At 42.6% G+C, this 13,679-nt stretch overlaps 1 protein-coding gene across 3 annotated transcripts in view; it reads left to right on the forward strand.

The window, feature by feature from the left end:
* The first annotated feature begins 564 nt into the window (after positions 1-564).
* Positions 565-13,679, forward strand: part of LOC138212945 (BTB/POZ domain-containing protein kctd15) — a 29,125-nt gene continuing 16,010 nt past the window's right edge. Inside the window, exons 1-3 of one of the 3 annotated variants that reach the window (XM_069173680.1) lie at positions 565-1,427; positions 4,000-4,175; positions 10,748-10,892. In XM_069173680.1, the coding sequence (XP_069029781.1) occupies positions 1,419-1,427; positions 4,000-4,175; positions 10,748-10,892 (330 nt within the window). In that variant the 5' untranslated portion in view covers positions 565-1,418. Of the gene's footprint in view, positions 1,428-1,467; positions 1,768-1,907; positions 2,295-3,999; positions 4,176-10,747; positions 10,893-13,679 lie in introns of those variants that run through there. The other 2 variants (XM_069173679.1, XM_069173678.1) reach the window with 2 other exon arrangements.

A 13,679-nucleotide genomic window follows, 5' to 3' on the forward strand; every position in this document is an offset into this window, starting at 1 on the left:
AACACGGTGAAACAATGTAAAAAAAATAGGAAACTTTGAAATCTATAAATTCAGTAAAACATGACTGTTTTTGTGTCGGGGTAAACAATGAAAAAAAGGTTCCAAAAAAGTGAGTAAATTCGTGTAAACTGTGGACCAATAATAAGTTCCTACACTGGTTGGCGCCAAATATCAAGAAACGAACACTACACCCCTCACGATGCTGGTACAGAGTAATTACTGGGGCTCAATGTTGCATCAATTATTCACAGTTATTTACCCGCAAATAAACAAACATGCAAATAAATAAATAATCGTCTCCTTGGTGTGAGCACCTGCTTGACTCCGTCTTTCCTCTCTCCTTAGGTGCAAAAGTGGCGCAACACTTTTAGCGCCTCATCACTTGCATTGTGTCTATCTGTGTTGAAAAATAACAATAATCAGCCACAATCTTATTTTCCAAAAATCTGGAGGCTGCCTGCTTTCATTGGAGAGTGAGGAAGGGGCGGGGGGGAGGGGGGTGTTCTGGGCAGATATCTCCATCTAAGCCCTGCGCTATAATTGAAATGGCGCATTTGGCTGCAGGCAGGTTGTGAGGGCGCTTTCTGCAGCAGCATGCATGCATGTCCATAGACGTCATTTGATTTTAATGGCCTGCAGGAAATTTGGCGTTACAACTCCAGACATTAAGGCAAGGGAGAGAGGGAGAGGAAGAGAGAGCGGGGACACGGGGAGAAATCACCGCATGAAAGATATTGGTTCAAGGATATCGCTTCATTTTCAACATATTTTTCAGCTGAGACTTTATCAACAAGTTACTGCGCCTTTATTATATGTTGCCTGAGTGGAGGACTATGGCAGCCCGCCTGGCTTTAAACTTTAAATTTAGGCTGGAGATGGAGATGGAAATGTATTCCTGCTAGCTGGACTGCCTGGGGAACTATTACATCAGACGAAATGACAATGATTAAAATCTGCTTTTTGCTGCTCTAAATCCATTGAGCGACTGACAGTTGTCTGTTAGGTTTCCTACCCCATCTAAATCACAACTTCACACCGTTAAGAGGAACGGTCTACTTTTGCCGGAAAAAAATAAGATAAGTTATTATATCTGTGCAGTCATAATTTCAGGAATAGTGGGGTATCACGTTTTCTTCCTTGAGAAAATTGCCTGGGCGAGAGAGTGGAGTTGAGCTAATTGTAGCCTAATCCCTGGCCCAGAGGCGCTTGGGCAGCCCGGAGCAAGAATTTTCTTTTTTAGCTCCGCTCTGTTATTTAGAGAAGGATTATTGGCTTTCTTCTTCTCATAACAAACCACAGGGGCAGTTTCATTTAGGCAAAAAGGCAGACAAGAAGCTGAAATACGAAGCAGGATTCCAACAAGAGCGCACATTTTACGCGTATCCAAATAACAGAAGGGGAAGGAGATCATCTCATCTATGTTCAAGGTAAGGACGCTTCCTGTGCGCTTTGGTACAAAGAAGCTTGGTGAGGACAGGTCGACCCAGCCTTGTAATAGAGCCTTTAAAGCCACAGAGACTCTTTGCAAGCAGTCGATCCCGGCCACAACCTAGTGTCTTCTAAAAAAGCAGTTTTGTGTGGGATAAAAGACTTGGCTTCTCCGTGCGGCAGCGTAGGTTCGTACTGGAGCTGGATGGCGGTGTAGTTCTGTCACCAACTCGGGGGCATTTGGAGAAAATCTTTCAAAATTTTGGGGGTTACGCGGACAGCAGCTGGGACTGACCGCCGGCACGGATTTCCTCTGGATTCCCTACAATGTTTGAAACGGTAGGGTGACAATTCAATATTACAGAATCCAATGTTTTTTTTTTACGCACAGTGCAGTCAGTTTTGGTCTGCTCAGTTTTCGGAGGGGGTAGTTAAACTGCTGGAGAGCCGGAACGTGTACTGCAAGCTACACTGCTCGACCCAAAGTGGTTTTCCCGTCTTTTCTGCCAGACTGTGTGGGTTTTATCAAACGGCTTGTGAATCACACGTGTCGGGATTATGCTTTTTAATTGTATAGCAGGAATAAGACGCCATATTGAGCATTTGGTAGATTAAAGGCAGAGCACAGGCTTGCGGTGTTTCTTGCTGAGAGGGGTGTTGTATCGCATTGTGTATTTTGCAAACGTTACCGTCTTTTTTTGTGGATTATTCTAATTTTGGCCCATCGGGGTTACGTTGATGCCATGAAGTGTGAAATCGACACAATGACTGAACTGGGGTCAGTGGAAGGAGGAATAAAGACAGCAGCTCTGAGGAGGAAGTTGATGCCAGCTGCTGTGAATTTGTGGAGGAATTTATCATACATGGTTCGTGTGTATGTGTGTGTCGAGGGGGGTTACGGATACGAGAGAAATTATGGAAATTGTGGTGTGACGGGGAGAGTATGACGATTTATGGTTCTATTTTTTTCCATTTGGTCCTTTTTATATGTCCATATATTGTGATTTAATTGCTTGATTGGGTGGATGGGAGAAAGGGTGGGGGGCGGTGGGACAGCCCGGCATGTACGCAGCCCAAACTTCTTAAACCTCTCCAAGTTTTTTCTTCTCTCTTTTCCTGGGATTTGAAATGTAATCCTGTCCTCCTGTAATCGTATTAAACGAACACGATACTGCTGTGAGGAGGGCAACACCCTGGAAAAAGAAAAGGCTCCAGTCTCACTTTGTACCCGGTGGCACTTCTATCAGAGCCGCAGGGATCATCTGGACTTTCACAACGCTCTTCAGTTTACTGGTCATAAGAGTAAAACGGCTCCTATGTGCAACAATAAACTGATCAATTGTGCTGATTTACCGGAGGGAAGAATTGTGTTATCGCAGTCTGTTTAAACCCAGTTATACACTGATGGTCCGAGTATTATTTTAGTGTAAGGAAAGACGTGTATTTCAACCAAAGCCTGGAGGTAGACGAGTGATCCAACTTGGTCTGGGATCATTAGGAAAGCATTAAAAGAAGTTAAGACCAGCACACGTCTTTTCCCTTTCCTTTAAAAAAAACTAAAACAAATCCCTCATATAAGATACACCACTCATGATTGCCTCCTTCTGTCACAGACAATAGTGACATTTAAATGTGACCAAACTGAGGTTTACGTGGTTTACCTGCCGTTGTTGGCAAACAAATTACGCACCAGTGGGTTGGATATAAACGCCTCCCCTGCTCCTCCTGAAGCAGTGCGGAGTCAAATGGCGGCGTATCCAAGTGAATTATGAATATTTTCTCTCACATTTTATCAGGTAGCTTAATCTAATTCAGCTCAGCGCTGACCCGCATGCTCCTAATAAACTTCAGTCTCAAATGTGTGCTTCCGCACTCTGTTTAATAGTGAGCTTTCTCTTCTTTAGTTAGATACACGTCCTGAGACTGAACCACAGAGTGGAGCAGGTCTGGCCTGTCAGTGTGGACAGCTGTACGATACTTTCTCTGTGTTGAACTGAATTCTGGTGCGTTTTTACGCATGTTTAGTAGTCTGTAGTAGCCTGTCAGTATCTGTAGACACATGACAAGCGATCACCTTAATCTTTTTTTTGTGCTGGTTGCATGTGTGTGCGTACAGGAGGGGGGGGGAGTTGCGCCCTCCCTCCCCGCTGTGTTTCCCTTGCGCTCAGATTGGTGGTTGGTGTGTCTGGGCGCATCACGTCTAACACATAAGGCGACCTTTAATTAGAATATTGCAGCAGCAGTTTATTTTATTCCCCTGGAGGCTGACACCTAGCATTCCTCCCTCTCTCTCCTCTCTTCCTCTCTCTCTTTCTATCTGTCTATCTCTCTCACCCTGCTTCTCTAATAAGCATCCTCCTATCCTCGCCTGCGGTGCTGCACGAAAAGATGCAAACATACTTAATTAGAGCGGTGGCAATAATTTCCAGGCTAAATATGCGACCAGACAGACGTGGAAGTGATCTGATACCATTCAGAAAGGATACCATCTACTGCCCTGTCTAGTATCACTGTTTTCCTTTTTTTATTATTACCTTTATTCCCATGGCTTTTCTGTACACTTGCTTTCAGGAGGGAAGAAGCATGTCACGGCTGTCTCTGACCCGGTCCCCGGTATCTCCTCTGGCCACTCAGGGGATCCCTCTACCGGCTCAGCTGACCAAGTCGAACGCCCCGGTGCACATCGATGTCGGGGGACACATGTACACCAGTAGCCTGGCGACTCTCACCAAGTACCCAGATTCAAGGTAAGACACGTCCCTGGCTTTCATGCTGTAGCTTCGCTGATACGGTTATTATATTAATTCATGTCATTTGCATATCTGTGGAAAATCATTATTAGGAAATATTAGCAAAATGAAGAGACTTAATTTGTATACTGTTGCTTTTCTTTTAAATGTTATGAATTTATAGGAATTGAAGTAACTCACTCTACCTCATTGAAAACATTTCCCAATTAAATATTTTAAGTAGATTTAAATCATTTATATCTTTAATACTTAATTTTGCATTTTAGTCGGTAACTCAATTATATTCATTGACTGGTGTTTCTCTTAATTAAGTCTAAATGGATTTGTGATGTTAACAAGTCATTTAGCTGACTGGCACGAGGACAACATCAGTGCAACTTTTATAGTGACAACTGCCCTCAAAAGCTAATCGTTTAATATCTCCTCAAACCATGTGTGAACATTTCCCTTCCCTTCATTATTTCTAAACTCCCTTAGCTTTCAAATTAAATTTTTTTTATTTTTTTTATTGTTTGATTTAATGGGGATTATTTTAATTGTTCAATAAATACCTTCCAGGCTTTTACTTTTATCGCCTTTCACACAATTGTTGTGTTTGAAAATGTAGCTGCTGCACACTACCTTTCACATCTTTTACTGCTGATGGCAGAAGAGTGTTTGTGTGAATTTACACCACTCAGACACTTTTTGCACTACACCCCTTTTCACAGTTTTGTCAAAAAAAAATTAAATTCTTCTTGTCAGTAGATCAGGGTGCTGTTAGGAATCCTTGGAGGAGAAACAATGACGTAAATGGCCGAGCCTGTCATCAAAGCGGATATAAGGGAGCTTCAAATCTGATTCAAATCTAGCTCTCTGATGTGATACATATCGATTTTTTTTTTTTTTTAGCTCTTTTATAACCAGCATTTACCACTATTACATATTTCTTATTTCTTATTTCAAACACTCGGTTATCTTCAAGATTTTAATAAAAATTTGTTGACTTCATACTATATATTCCTTTTTATGAGGCATAATATAGGCTAATCATTATTATAGTATTTCAGTCTTTAGTACTTGCTGCCCCACTGCTTACCTTCACTTTCAGCTGACTGCAACATAAGACCAAAGTATAGATTATATTGCAGTCAAACTTTGACTACAGCTACAACAGTGACTCTGTATTCAATGAATGAGAAGAAAGGGCCCTCTGCTCTCAGACATGTGACACTTACATTCCCTCGCACGTAAAGCAAACATATTTTTGATGCACTTCCACTTGTGAGACTCAGTCCTGATGATTCAGATTGTGTAAGAGCTGGTTCACCCTCCCACTTTATTCACGATTTTAGCTCCATCCACAAACAAGACGACACCAACGCAGGTAGCTCTGAAAGCAAAACAAAACTAACGATGGAATATTGTTTTACTTGATTAGAATTTTACCCCTTCCTTCATGTTTTAGCCATTTTTTCTCTAACGCATTGTGTCGTTCGTTACATTATACCGCCTTCAACTCAGGCATCAGCTGAGTCCCATGTGGGCCAAGGTAAACATACACCAGGTTGTTAGAGAATTCTGCCAAATAGGCTACAGGAACAATCCACATAATCCCCTGGTAATAAAGTCTTGATATTCATAGAGTCCGCTGACAGGAAATCCCTGACAAGTCTCTTTTTATTCCAGAGTAACATGTCATGAGAAAAATAAAGCTCAACCCAGACAAGGGTTTATCATTGTTTCTGTTAATACTTTTTTATTATTATTATTTAGTCTTATATACGAGGTTTATCAAGTGGATGGGTAGCTGTTCAATTTAAGTTTCATTTCCATTCGCTATTTGTGTCTCGCTATTGTGTTGCTTTATTTTTTAGGCTCTGGTGCAGCTTTACACTTTTACAAAGAAGTTATTCATACGGGGACACACTCAGGGCACCGTGCAAATGCAGCTCAGAGTCACGTCAGAGAATCCAAACAGTGTTTTTACAGTGCGAGTAAAGACCGGATATCAGTGTGATTGTTGGTTGGAGTGCTTCTTCCTCTTTCTCTCCCTCTCTCTGTTTCACACATGCTCCTTTGCTCCCTCTCTCTCTCTCTCTCTCTCTCTCTCTCTCTCTCTCTCTCTCTCGCTCGATTGCTCCCTCTCTCTGTCTCTTGCTGTTTCTTTCTCACTCTAGATCACACACACACACATCCATGCATACACAACTAACATGCATACACTCACTGTTTCTCTCTCCCAGCCTCCTCAGCGTACACTTGGCCTCGGGCCTCCACTTTCCACTGGAGCCAGTGGAAGGAGGGGCCCCCTTTTGTGTGAATTAGGATAATGGCTGACAGCAGAAAGCAAAACAATTACACTGGCATAACCGTGTACGCTGCGTTCAGCCACGTCCGGTCGAGCCAGGGCGCGCTTGGCAACGCTGAAAACTTGACGAGCGAAAGAGCAGGGTTAAAGAGTTTGAAGCCGCTGATTACTTTTAATAGATTGGCTCCTAAATAATGCAGCATGCCAAGAGAAAGTTAGTCTAGTAACTAATGTGTGGCTATTCATCTTCTTCTGTGTGGGCCATATTAAGGGACAGGGGTCATGAAACATTGATGCGCACTCTGTGTAGCTCTCAAAGAGGACAGTCTCAGCAGTCACTTGAACAGAAGCTGAGGAAATTAGGGGAAATGTTCTTGAGACAAGGAGACTATTTTGAAAGTGTCCAGAGACGCCACATCTGCACTGGATTCATGCTCTGAAAGTGGCCTTCTCTATCTAATGGTGAACTTTGCTAAAAGAGGAAATCACCATCATTTACAGGACATCTGATTAACTCATCATTCATTGTAAGTTTTAGAAGAAAACTCCTTTTATTTGTATTTGATTTAAGCTTCATAGCTATTCTAAGCAAACCAGAGTTTTCTTTTTTTTAAGATTTGAGGCTATATGGCTCTAACACACAGCCATGAGCAAAGTCCAATTAGCTGCTACATAAGACTTTTAGTTCTGTTCTCTTAATGTGAAATAGTAATGAGAATTAATTGTTGCTCTTGAACAGAAACCGTCATGTTGCGCAGCTGCGCAGCTCCGAATAGATTAAATGTTTTCATGAACTGCAGATAAACCCTGCGATTGTTAGTGGCACGTTTTGTCAGAATAGGAGTGGAGATGTTAACATTAATGCAATCAGTTTATCTGCTTAAAAAAAAAAAAAATCACATCATGGACCCAAAAGACTGAGCATCAGAGGCATGCAAAAAGAAAGTTATTCCCAGAGACTCATGTAAGAAGTTATGTGCTGCTGTTGCTGACATGTAAAAATGTGCAACAGCGTTACGAGTTAAGCTGAACCTATAAATCAGGATGCAAAAGTAAAATTGTATTCCTTGTTTTGAAACCTGTCTCTTCACCCTTTGGGAGAGCTTGTTTGGAGAAGCGTCACTTTACAGTTGCTCGCAGCAGGACTCAGGGACAGTAGGGATCTCTGGGAGTGTTTGTTTCACTTTTCAGGAAGCGGATAGGTGTCTCGCCATCATTAAGGCCTCGAGTGGTACAGTTTCCAGATAGCATCTGCTCGAGTAGAATCAGTGATACCTGCGCTGCGTCCTCATCCCGCCTCCCGAGGACACGACGCTGGCAGCTCTGAGCTGCCGGCCAGCTGTAGCAGCAGCGGGGATCCTGCCAGATTTTTTCCCACCCACTGCCCCTCTGCCTGCCCTCACTCGGCACCACTGGGGTGGGAGATCTGAGCCGTTCCTGTCCTTGATAACCTCCTACACCCACCACCTCCCCCTCTCTCCCTGACTCTCTCTCTTTATCTAAGTTTTGTTGTACTGTCAAACCTTTTTTTTTCTCTCCCACTCCATCTCTCTGTTTTTCTGTTGTAGTCCGTTTGTTTCTCTCTGATTCTTTCTTCTTTCTGCTTTACTTCTGCTCTCTGTATTTTTTTCTTCTGATTTCTCACCTCTTTGTTATTCTCCCCATCAATGTCTTTGTCTTTTGGCCTGTGTTTTCTATCTTGTCTCTTAATTTTCTCGATGCACACACGGACTCACAGACATACATACACACACCCTTTTCTCTCTACCTACCTGTTAAAAACAGCCCCCCCCCCCTCCCTCCAATTGAGGGATTTAACAGAAAAGGGAAAAATGAGGAGACCAACAGAGAAGAGAGAGAGGGAGAGAGAGGGGGGAATAGAAGAGAGGGAAAGAAAAAGAAAAACAGGCAGCATTTTAATTGCTTTTTAAAAAAGTGGAGATGAAAAACAGAGTTAGCCTGGAGGGGTATGGTGAAATTCTAGCTGGAAGAATTGCAAGACCATATGAGAAAGGAACACCTCGGGCAAAACAGGGAGATGAGTATTGGTTTTTTATAAAGCATTTTGCATCGATTTCCAGAGAGAAAGCGAGCAAGGGAGGAGGATAGAGACAGAGAAAAAGAAAGAAAGAAAGAAAGAAAGACAGACAGACAGAGTGAAAGAGAGTGAGGATGGCAGGAGGGGAGAGAGGGAGGGAGAACCATCTTTGCTCTGCTTCTTCACACAGTTAAGTCAAAGAAAAGAGACAGGGCGAATTTGACTTGATTGCTTCAGCACGTCGAGCCGACACATCGGGGTCAGGAGATACCTGATACAACCGTTAAATACGAGCTCACACACTTTTACAAAGTAGAGGATAGTGATTGTAAATTCAGTCAAATGAGCCAGCCAGCCCTGCTGCTTGCTCATTGACATTCCCACTACGGCTCCCTCACAGTGTCTCGTAATAGAGTTTGACAATGCCGGAGCTCAGGCAGGGCTGTATGTGTTCATTTTGTTGTTTGCATATAGGTTTCCTGATTTTCTTCATACAACTTTGTCAGCCAACAGAGAAGCTGTTACTGGGATTATAGTGCTGATTACTTCAAAATGATGACAATAACGGCCCCCTGCCGACAGCAGTTTCTCACTGAGACAATGTAAATGTGTGGTGAAACCGTGAAGGAGGTTACAGGCAACAGATTTCGTTTGTAAATCAGTATACGGCTTATTTATGCTGCACAGGCTCTCCAGGTTTCTCTGCTGAGGCTGATGTGAGTTTTGCCTCAAAGTGAGTCACCAAATTAAATTCTTGCATTTCAGACTTTGCAAAGTTGAATGAAAGTGGGACACTTGCACAAAACCCCATCCTCAATATTTTACAAACGCTAAAACACTATTTTTAAATATTAAAGAGGGATATTTAGCTTTTGGAAATGAACAAACAGATAAAGTGGAGGTGCCTGGATGAGCTTATTAGACCGGCGAGAGAGCGACCTGCAGGTAAGCGGCGGGGAAAAAACACACAAAGATGAGGGGGAAATGAATATCTGTCCGAGGGTATCTCGAGGCGCGGCGCCAACATGGTGCGATGAAAGTTTAAAGATAACAGCAATTTCCACTCTTTGCCTTGATGAGCCCCTGTAGCCAACTTTAACTAAGCCCTTAATCTTGCAGCACACCAGTGGAAAGGGTTAACGGTGGGACGCCAGGCAGCAACAAGTGTCTTATTACTACACCAAAGTCTTGTCAATATTTAGTTAGAGCTTAAAAGCATACATCTAATTACTGTTTTTAGTTAATCATAGTGATTCTTAAGAGGAAAACATTGATGTAATTTCAGGAAATGTTATTTTCATTACCTTAGTAGTTATTTTCTCTTAGATTACAACAACTTTGCCTTTAGATATAACTTCAATACCTCTATAGAATAATGCGGCGTGTTTGGATGTCCTGCACATTTAATATGTATTTAATTCAGCCTAAGCATATATAAAAGGTGAAACAAAACAAAAATGCAGCACAATTAAATGGGATGTAGTCATGTTTCTTATCCTAAAATCGATCCCTGACAACAAATGTGTACTTTTAAAGGCCAAAATGTTTATTTTATTTTGAATAAGGGGATTCAGTTTAACGTACGTGAGATCAGGATTACGGTTCATAGTTCCACTGAATACTTGCACAGATTATAAAGGAACTTGAATACAGTTTTAAATGGTGTTATTAATTGATTTCCTAATTAATAAAGAAAGCTCATTATATCAATGGATTTATGTTCTCAGATTTTCTCGATCGTAACTCTGTATTAAACACAAACAGCGTGACACAGTAGGAGTGCAGCTGTCCAGCATTCTGCTGACATTCCTAACAAAGTCCAACTGTAAAAGTAAAATATCTTTCTCCACATGTTCCTGCTGGCATTAATATATGGCCCTCCACCTGCTTCATTTCCACCCCTCTGACAGATGGAATAATAGAGCTGTAATGCTACATTCATGCCATTAATTTCTGTAAGTACAAGCAGCAAGCGTGTGTGTTGTTGTAATCTCTCTACAGAAGGGACACTTCAAACAAGTCTGGAATGGAGGAACTGTGCCTTAAGCCCCTTGTTTCAACCTGGGATGCTAATGCATTTCAAGCTTAGTGCTAATAAAATTGAAAAATAAATGGAGGGTAATTGTTTCATGCATTTGAAGGGAGCTGGCTCATTCCATTATGTGGTTGTGTTTTGTGTGTGCGGCTGCCTGCCTGTGTGTGCGCGTGCGTGTGTGTTTGTGTGTGTATTTCAATTTTCAGAATCAGTCGTCTGTTCAATGGCACCGAGCCCATCGTGTTGGACAGCTTGAAGCAGCACTACTTCATAGATCGAGACGGCGAGATATTCCGCTACATTCTCAGTTTCCTCAGGACCAGCAAATTGCTCCTTCCAGATGACTTCAAGGTAAACGTCCGCACCACAACATGTCGTATTGCGTGTGCTTGTCTGCACCATCCACTCGCATAGTTTGTACAGCAGAGCATCATAAAAAAAAAAAACTCCAGTACATTAAAGCCATTCGCCCGGACATGCAGACATATTGTTTGAGATTTCTTATCATACACAGAAGTGTGAATGTATTTGTATTTACACATGTTAAGTGTCCTCTCATGGGCTTTATGTCAAAATAGACCTGATACTACGACAGATGTACTCGTTGTGTTTTCACAGTGCTGAATCTAGACTCGCCCTCCTTCACGTTCAACACGTGAATTACTTGTGGTATAAGCACAAGCAGCAATTAGGAAACTTACAGAGAGAAACGAAAAGAAGCTTGACTCAGCTGGACTATACAGTAAAGGAGAGGTAAAACGCTAACTAGAGCATGGCCTGGCGATGTGTGTGCCAAAGCCCTAAGCTGTTGTTTTTCCACCAAGAGTAGTTTCTATAGAGGTGAGTCCAGGTGAAATAGCCCGTACGCCCCCTCTGCTCAGCCGCGGACTGCTGACCGACTCCCACTCAGACAGAAAGTCTCCCTCAGAGTCAAGGACGCAGGGAAACGTGGATCGTAGGTGCAGTTTAATACCTGCTCATTTACTCTTTGCGGGCCATTGAATCTGATGTATTCCAGATTAAACTAATCAGACTGTAAGCACCTGGCTTTTATTTGAGTGTTAAAGTGAAAACGCACAGCATATTTCTCTCCGTTATCTTTCATCGAAACGATTCGAAGGTTCAAGGCTTCAAACAAAAGCTCTGTGTAGATTTCCTGCATGGAGATTTTTTTTTTTCCTGTTTTCAGGTTGTCGGTAAGACAAATGTACATGTTCTGTATTTTTGATACGAGCTCTGCAGGATGATCCTTCATGATCTCTCTGTCCGAGCTTGATGGAGTAAAACCGAGAATATTTAATGCTAACAGCAGTTCAACTGAAAAAGTTGATATAGAGAATGTGTTGGCAAACTTTAGGCACAGAGCAACATTAGCATTTGTCTGAAGTTGTGTTTCTGGCCACCTGCCAAATGTTAGTGCAATACTGTATATCCAAAATAGCTGTCTCTTTAGCTGCTAAGTGTTTCACTGTGCTCGGCTGTGCTCACCAGCTAGTTGCTAACTTTGTGTCAGCCTGCTGTTTGCTTCTGGCCAGGTAACATTTGCTTGCTGTATCAGAGCTTCTTTTTTTTGTTGTTGTTGCTGCTAACAGCTGCCTGCTGCTGCTGCTGAAAATGAGGCTGATGAAAGCAGCTAGAGTGAACCAAAACATGTTACAGGCTGTAAAAACAACAGGCTGAAAGATACTAAAAGGCCTCATAGAGCTGGGAGGAGCTGCACATTTGGCTGATCAAACCAGGTCATTTAATCCGCTCCAATAGATCAAAAACTCTTTAATTCATGGCGTTACTGGTGAGGTAGTCTCACCCAACAAGTACCCAAACAGCCATATGTGGCTTTGTCAGAGTGATTATACATTCTGCCTACAGCTCCTCGCTGCTCAAGGTTTTTATTCAGTGATACTGTTTCCACTGTGTATTCTACTCTTCACTTCTACTCCACCTTAACTTGCATGACCTTTTCACTGGGCTGGCGCTTGTTCATCATTCTCCACAAGGTAACAAGGCGAGGCCAAGCCAATCAGAGCCAGGGGCGAGCTCTCCGGGCCTCACGGATAGTCTGAGCGGGAGCCAAACCTCAGACAACAGAACATAACATGAAAGCGCTGCATATTTTGGCAAATGATGGCCTGACTCAGTACCGATTAGTTTTTCCCTTTTTATTCATGCGTCCCCCCCCCCCCCCCTCCTTCCCTGTGAAGTCTTGACAGTCCAATCAGGCACCACGGTTGAAGAGAATGCATCGGACTTCATTGTTTCAACTCATTACGATCCCCTCGCATAAGCCCGTGTTGATCTGCATACCTTTCAATTTGCGTGGAGCCGGGGAAGAAAAAAATGCAAATAGTGCGAGGCGGAATTGAGCATGTCCTTATCTGAACACAATCAGGCTTGCCGTCGCCCGAGGGCCGGGTCTGTTCTGCTGCTGGCAGCCACGGCGCTGTGTGTTTTGCTAAATCAATGTGAAAGTCTGAGCAGAATAGGAAAAGAAATTTTTCAGCCTACATCAGTGGAACAAAATATTCACTATTAATATCCTCCCTCATCTCATTATTCAAACTACAATTAATCACAAGAGTGTAAGCAATGCTCAGTCATATTGAGGGCACAGTTATAAACCAGTAAGAGTTTCTGTCAGATTATTCCGGCCTTTTTTTTTTTATTGCACTTTAAATCAGTTCTTTCTCTTATTATGTATCAAATGCTAAAAAAAATAATAAGAAGGAGGTTGTGTTTCTATTTTTTTTTTTTTTACTGGTGTACATTAGATAATACCTGGCTGAGTTTTTCTTCAGTGACTTGTTTAATCACCAACCTGTGACCCATTACCTGTGTGGGTTTAGTCCTTATTTGTCCAAAACACTCGGTAGGTCTTTATCAGTCGTCCGTCTCCTTCACGGTGACATTTTCCCATCATTTTCTTCTTCTTCTTGTCTTTTACTGTCTCTTCCTCCCTCTGTCCTTCCCTGAAATGTTGCCTTGCCGGTGGGCGATCAGGTCGGATCATTATTTTGAAGCTCAAACGGGCTGTCTGGACACAGGATTGGGGGATGAATTGTCTCGTAGAGCTGCCAGCTGCAGCAGCTTCAGCAACCAGGACGGAGCTGTTGGCCCTGTCTCCCTCTCATCCTCACCTCA

The sequence above is a fragment of the Embiotoca jacksoni genome, unplaced genomic scaffold, assembly GCF_022577435.1.
Source record: "Embiotoca jacksoni isolate LCO1_2020_lvr unplaced genomic scaffold, fEmbJac1.0.p SCAF_6, whole genome shotgun sequence".
Taxonomy (NCBI): domain Eukaryota; kingdom Metazoa; phylum Chordata; class Actinopteri; family Embiotocidae; genus Embiotoca; species Embiotoca jacksoni.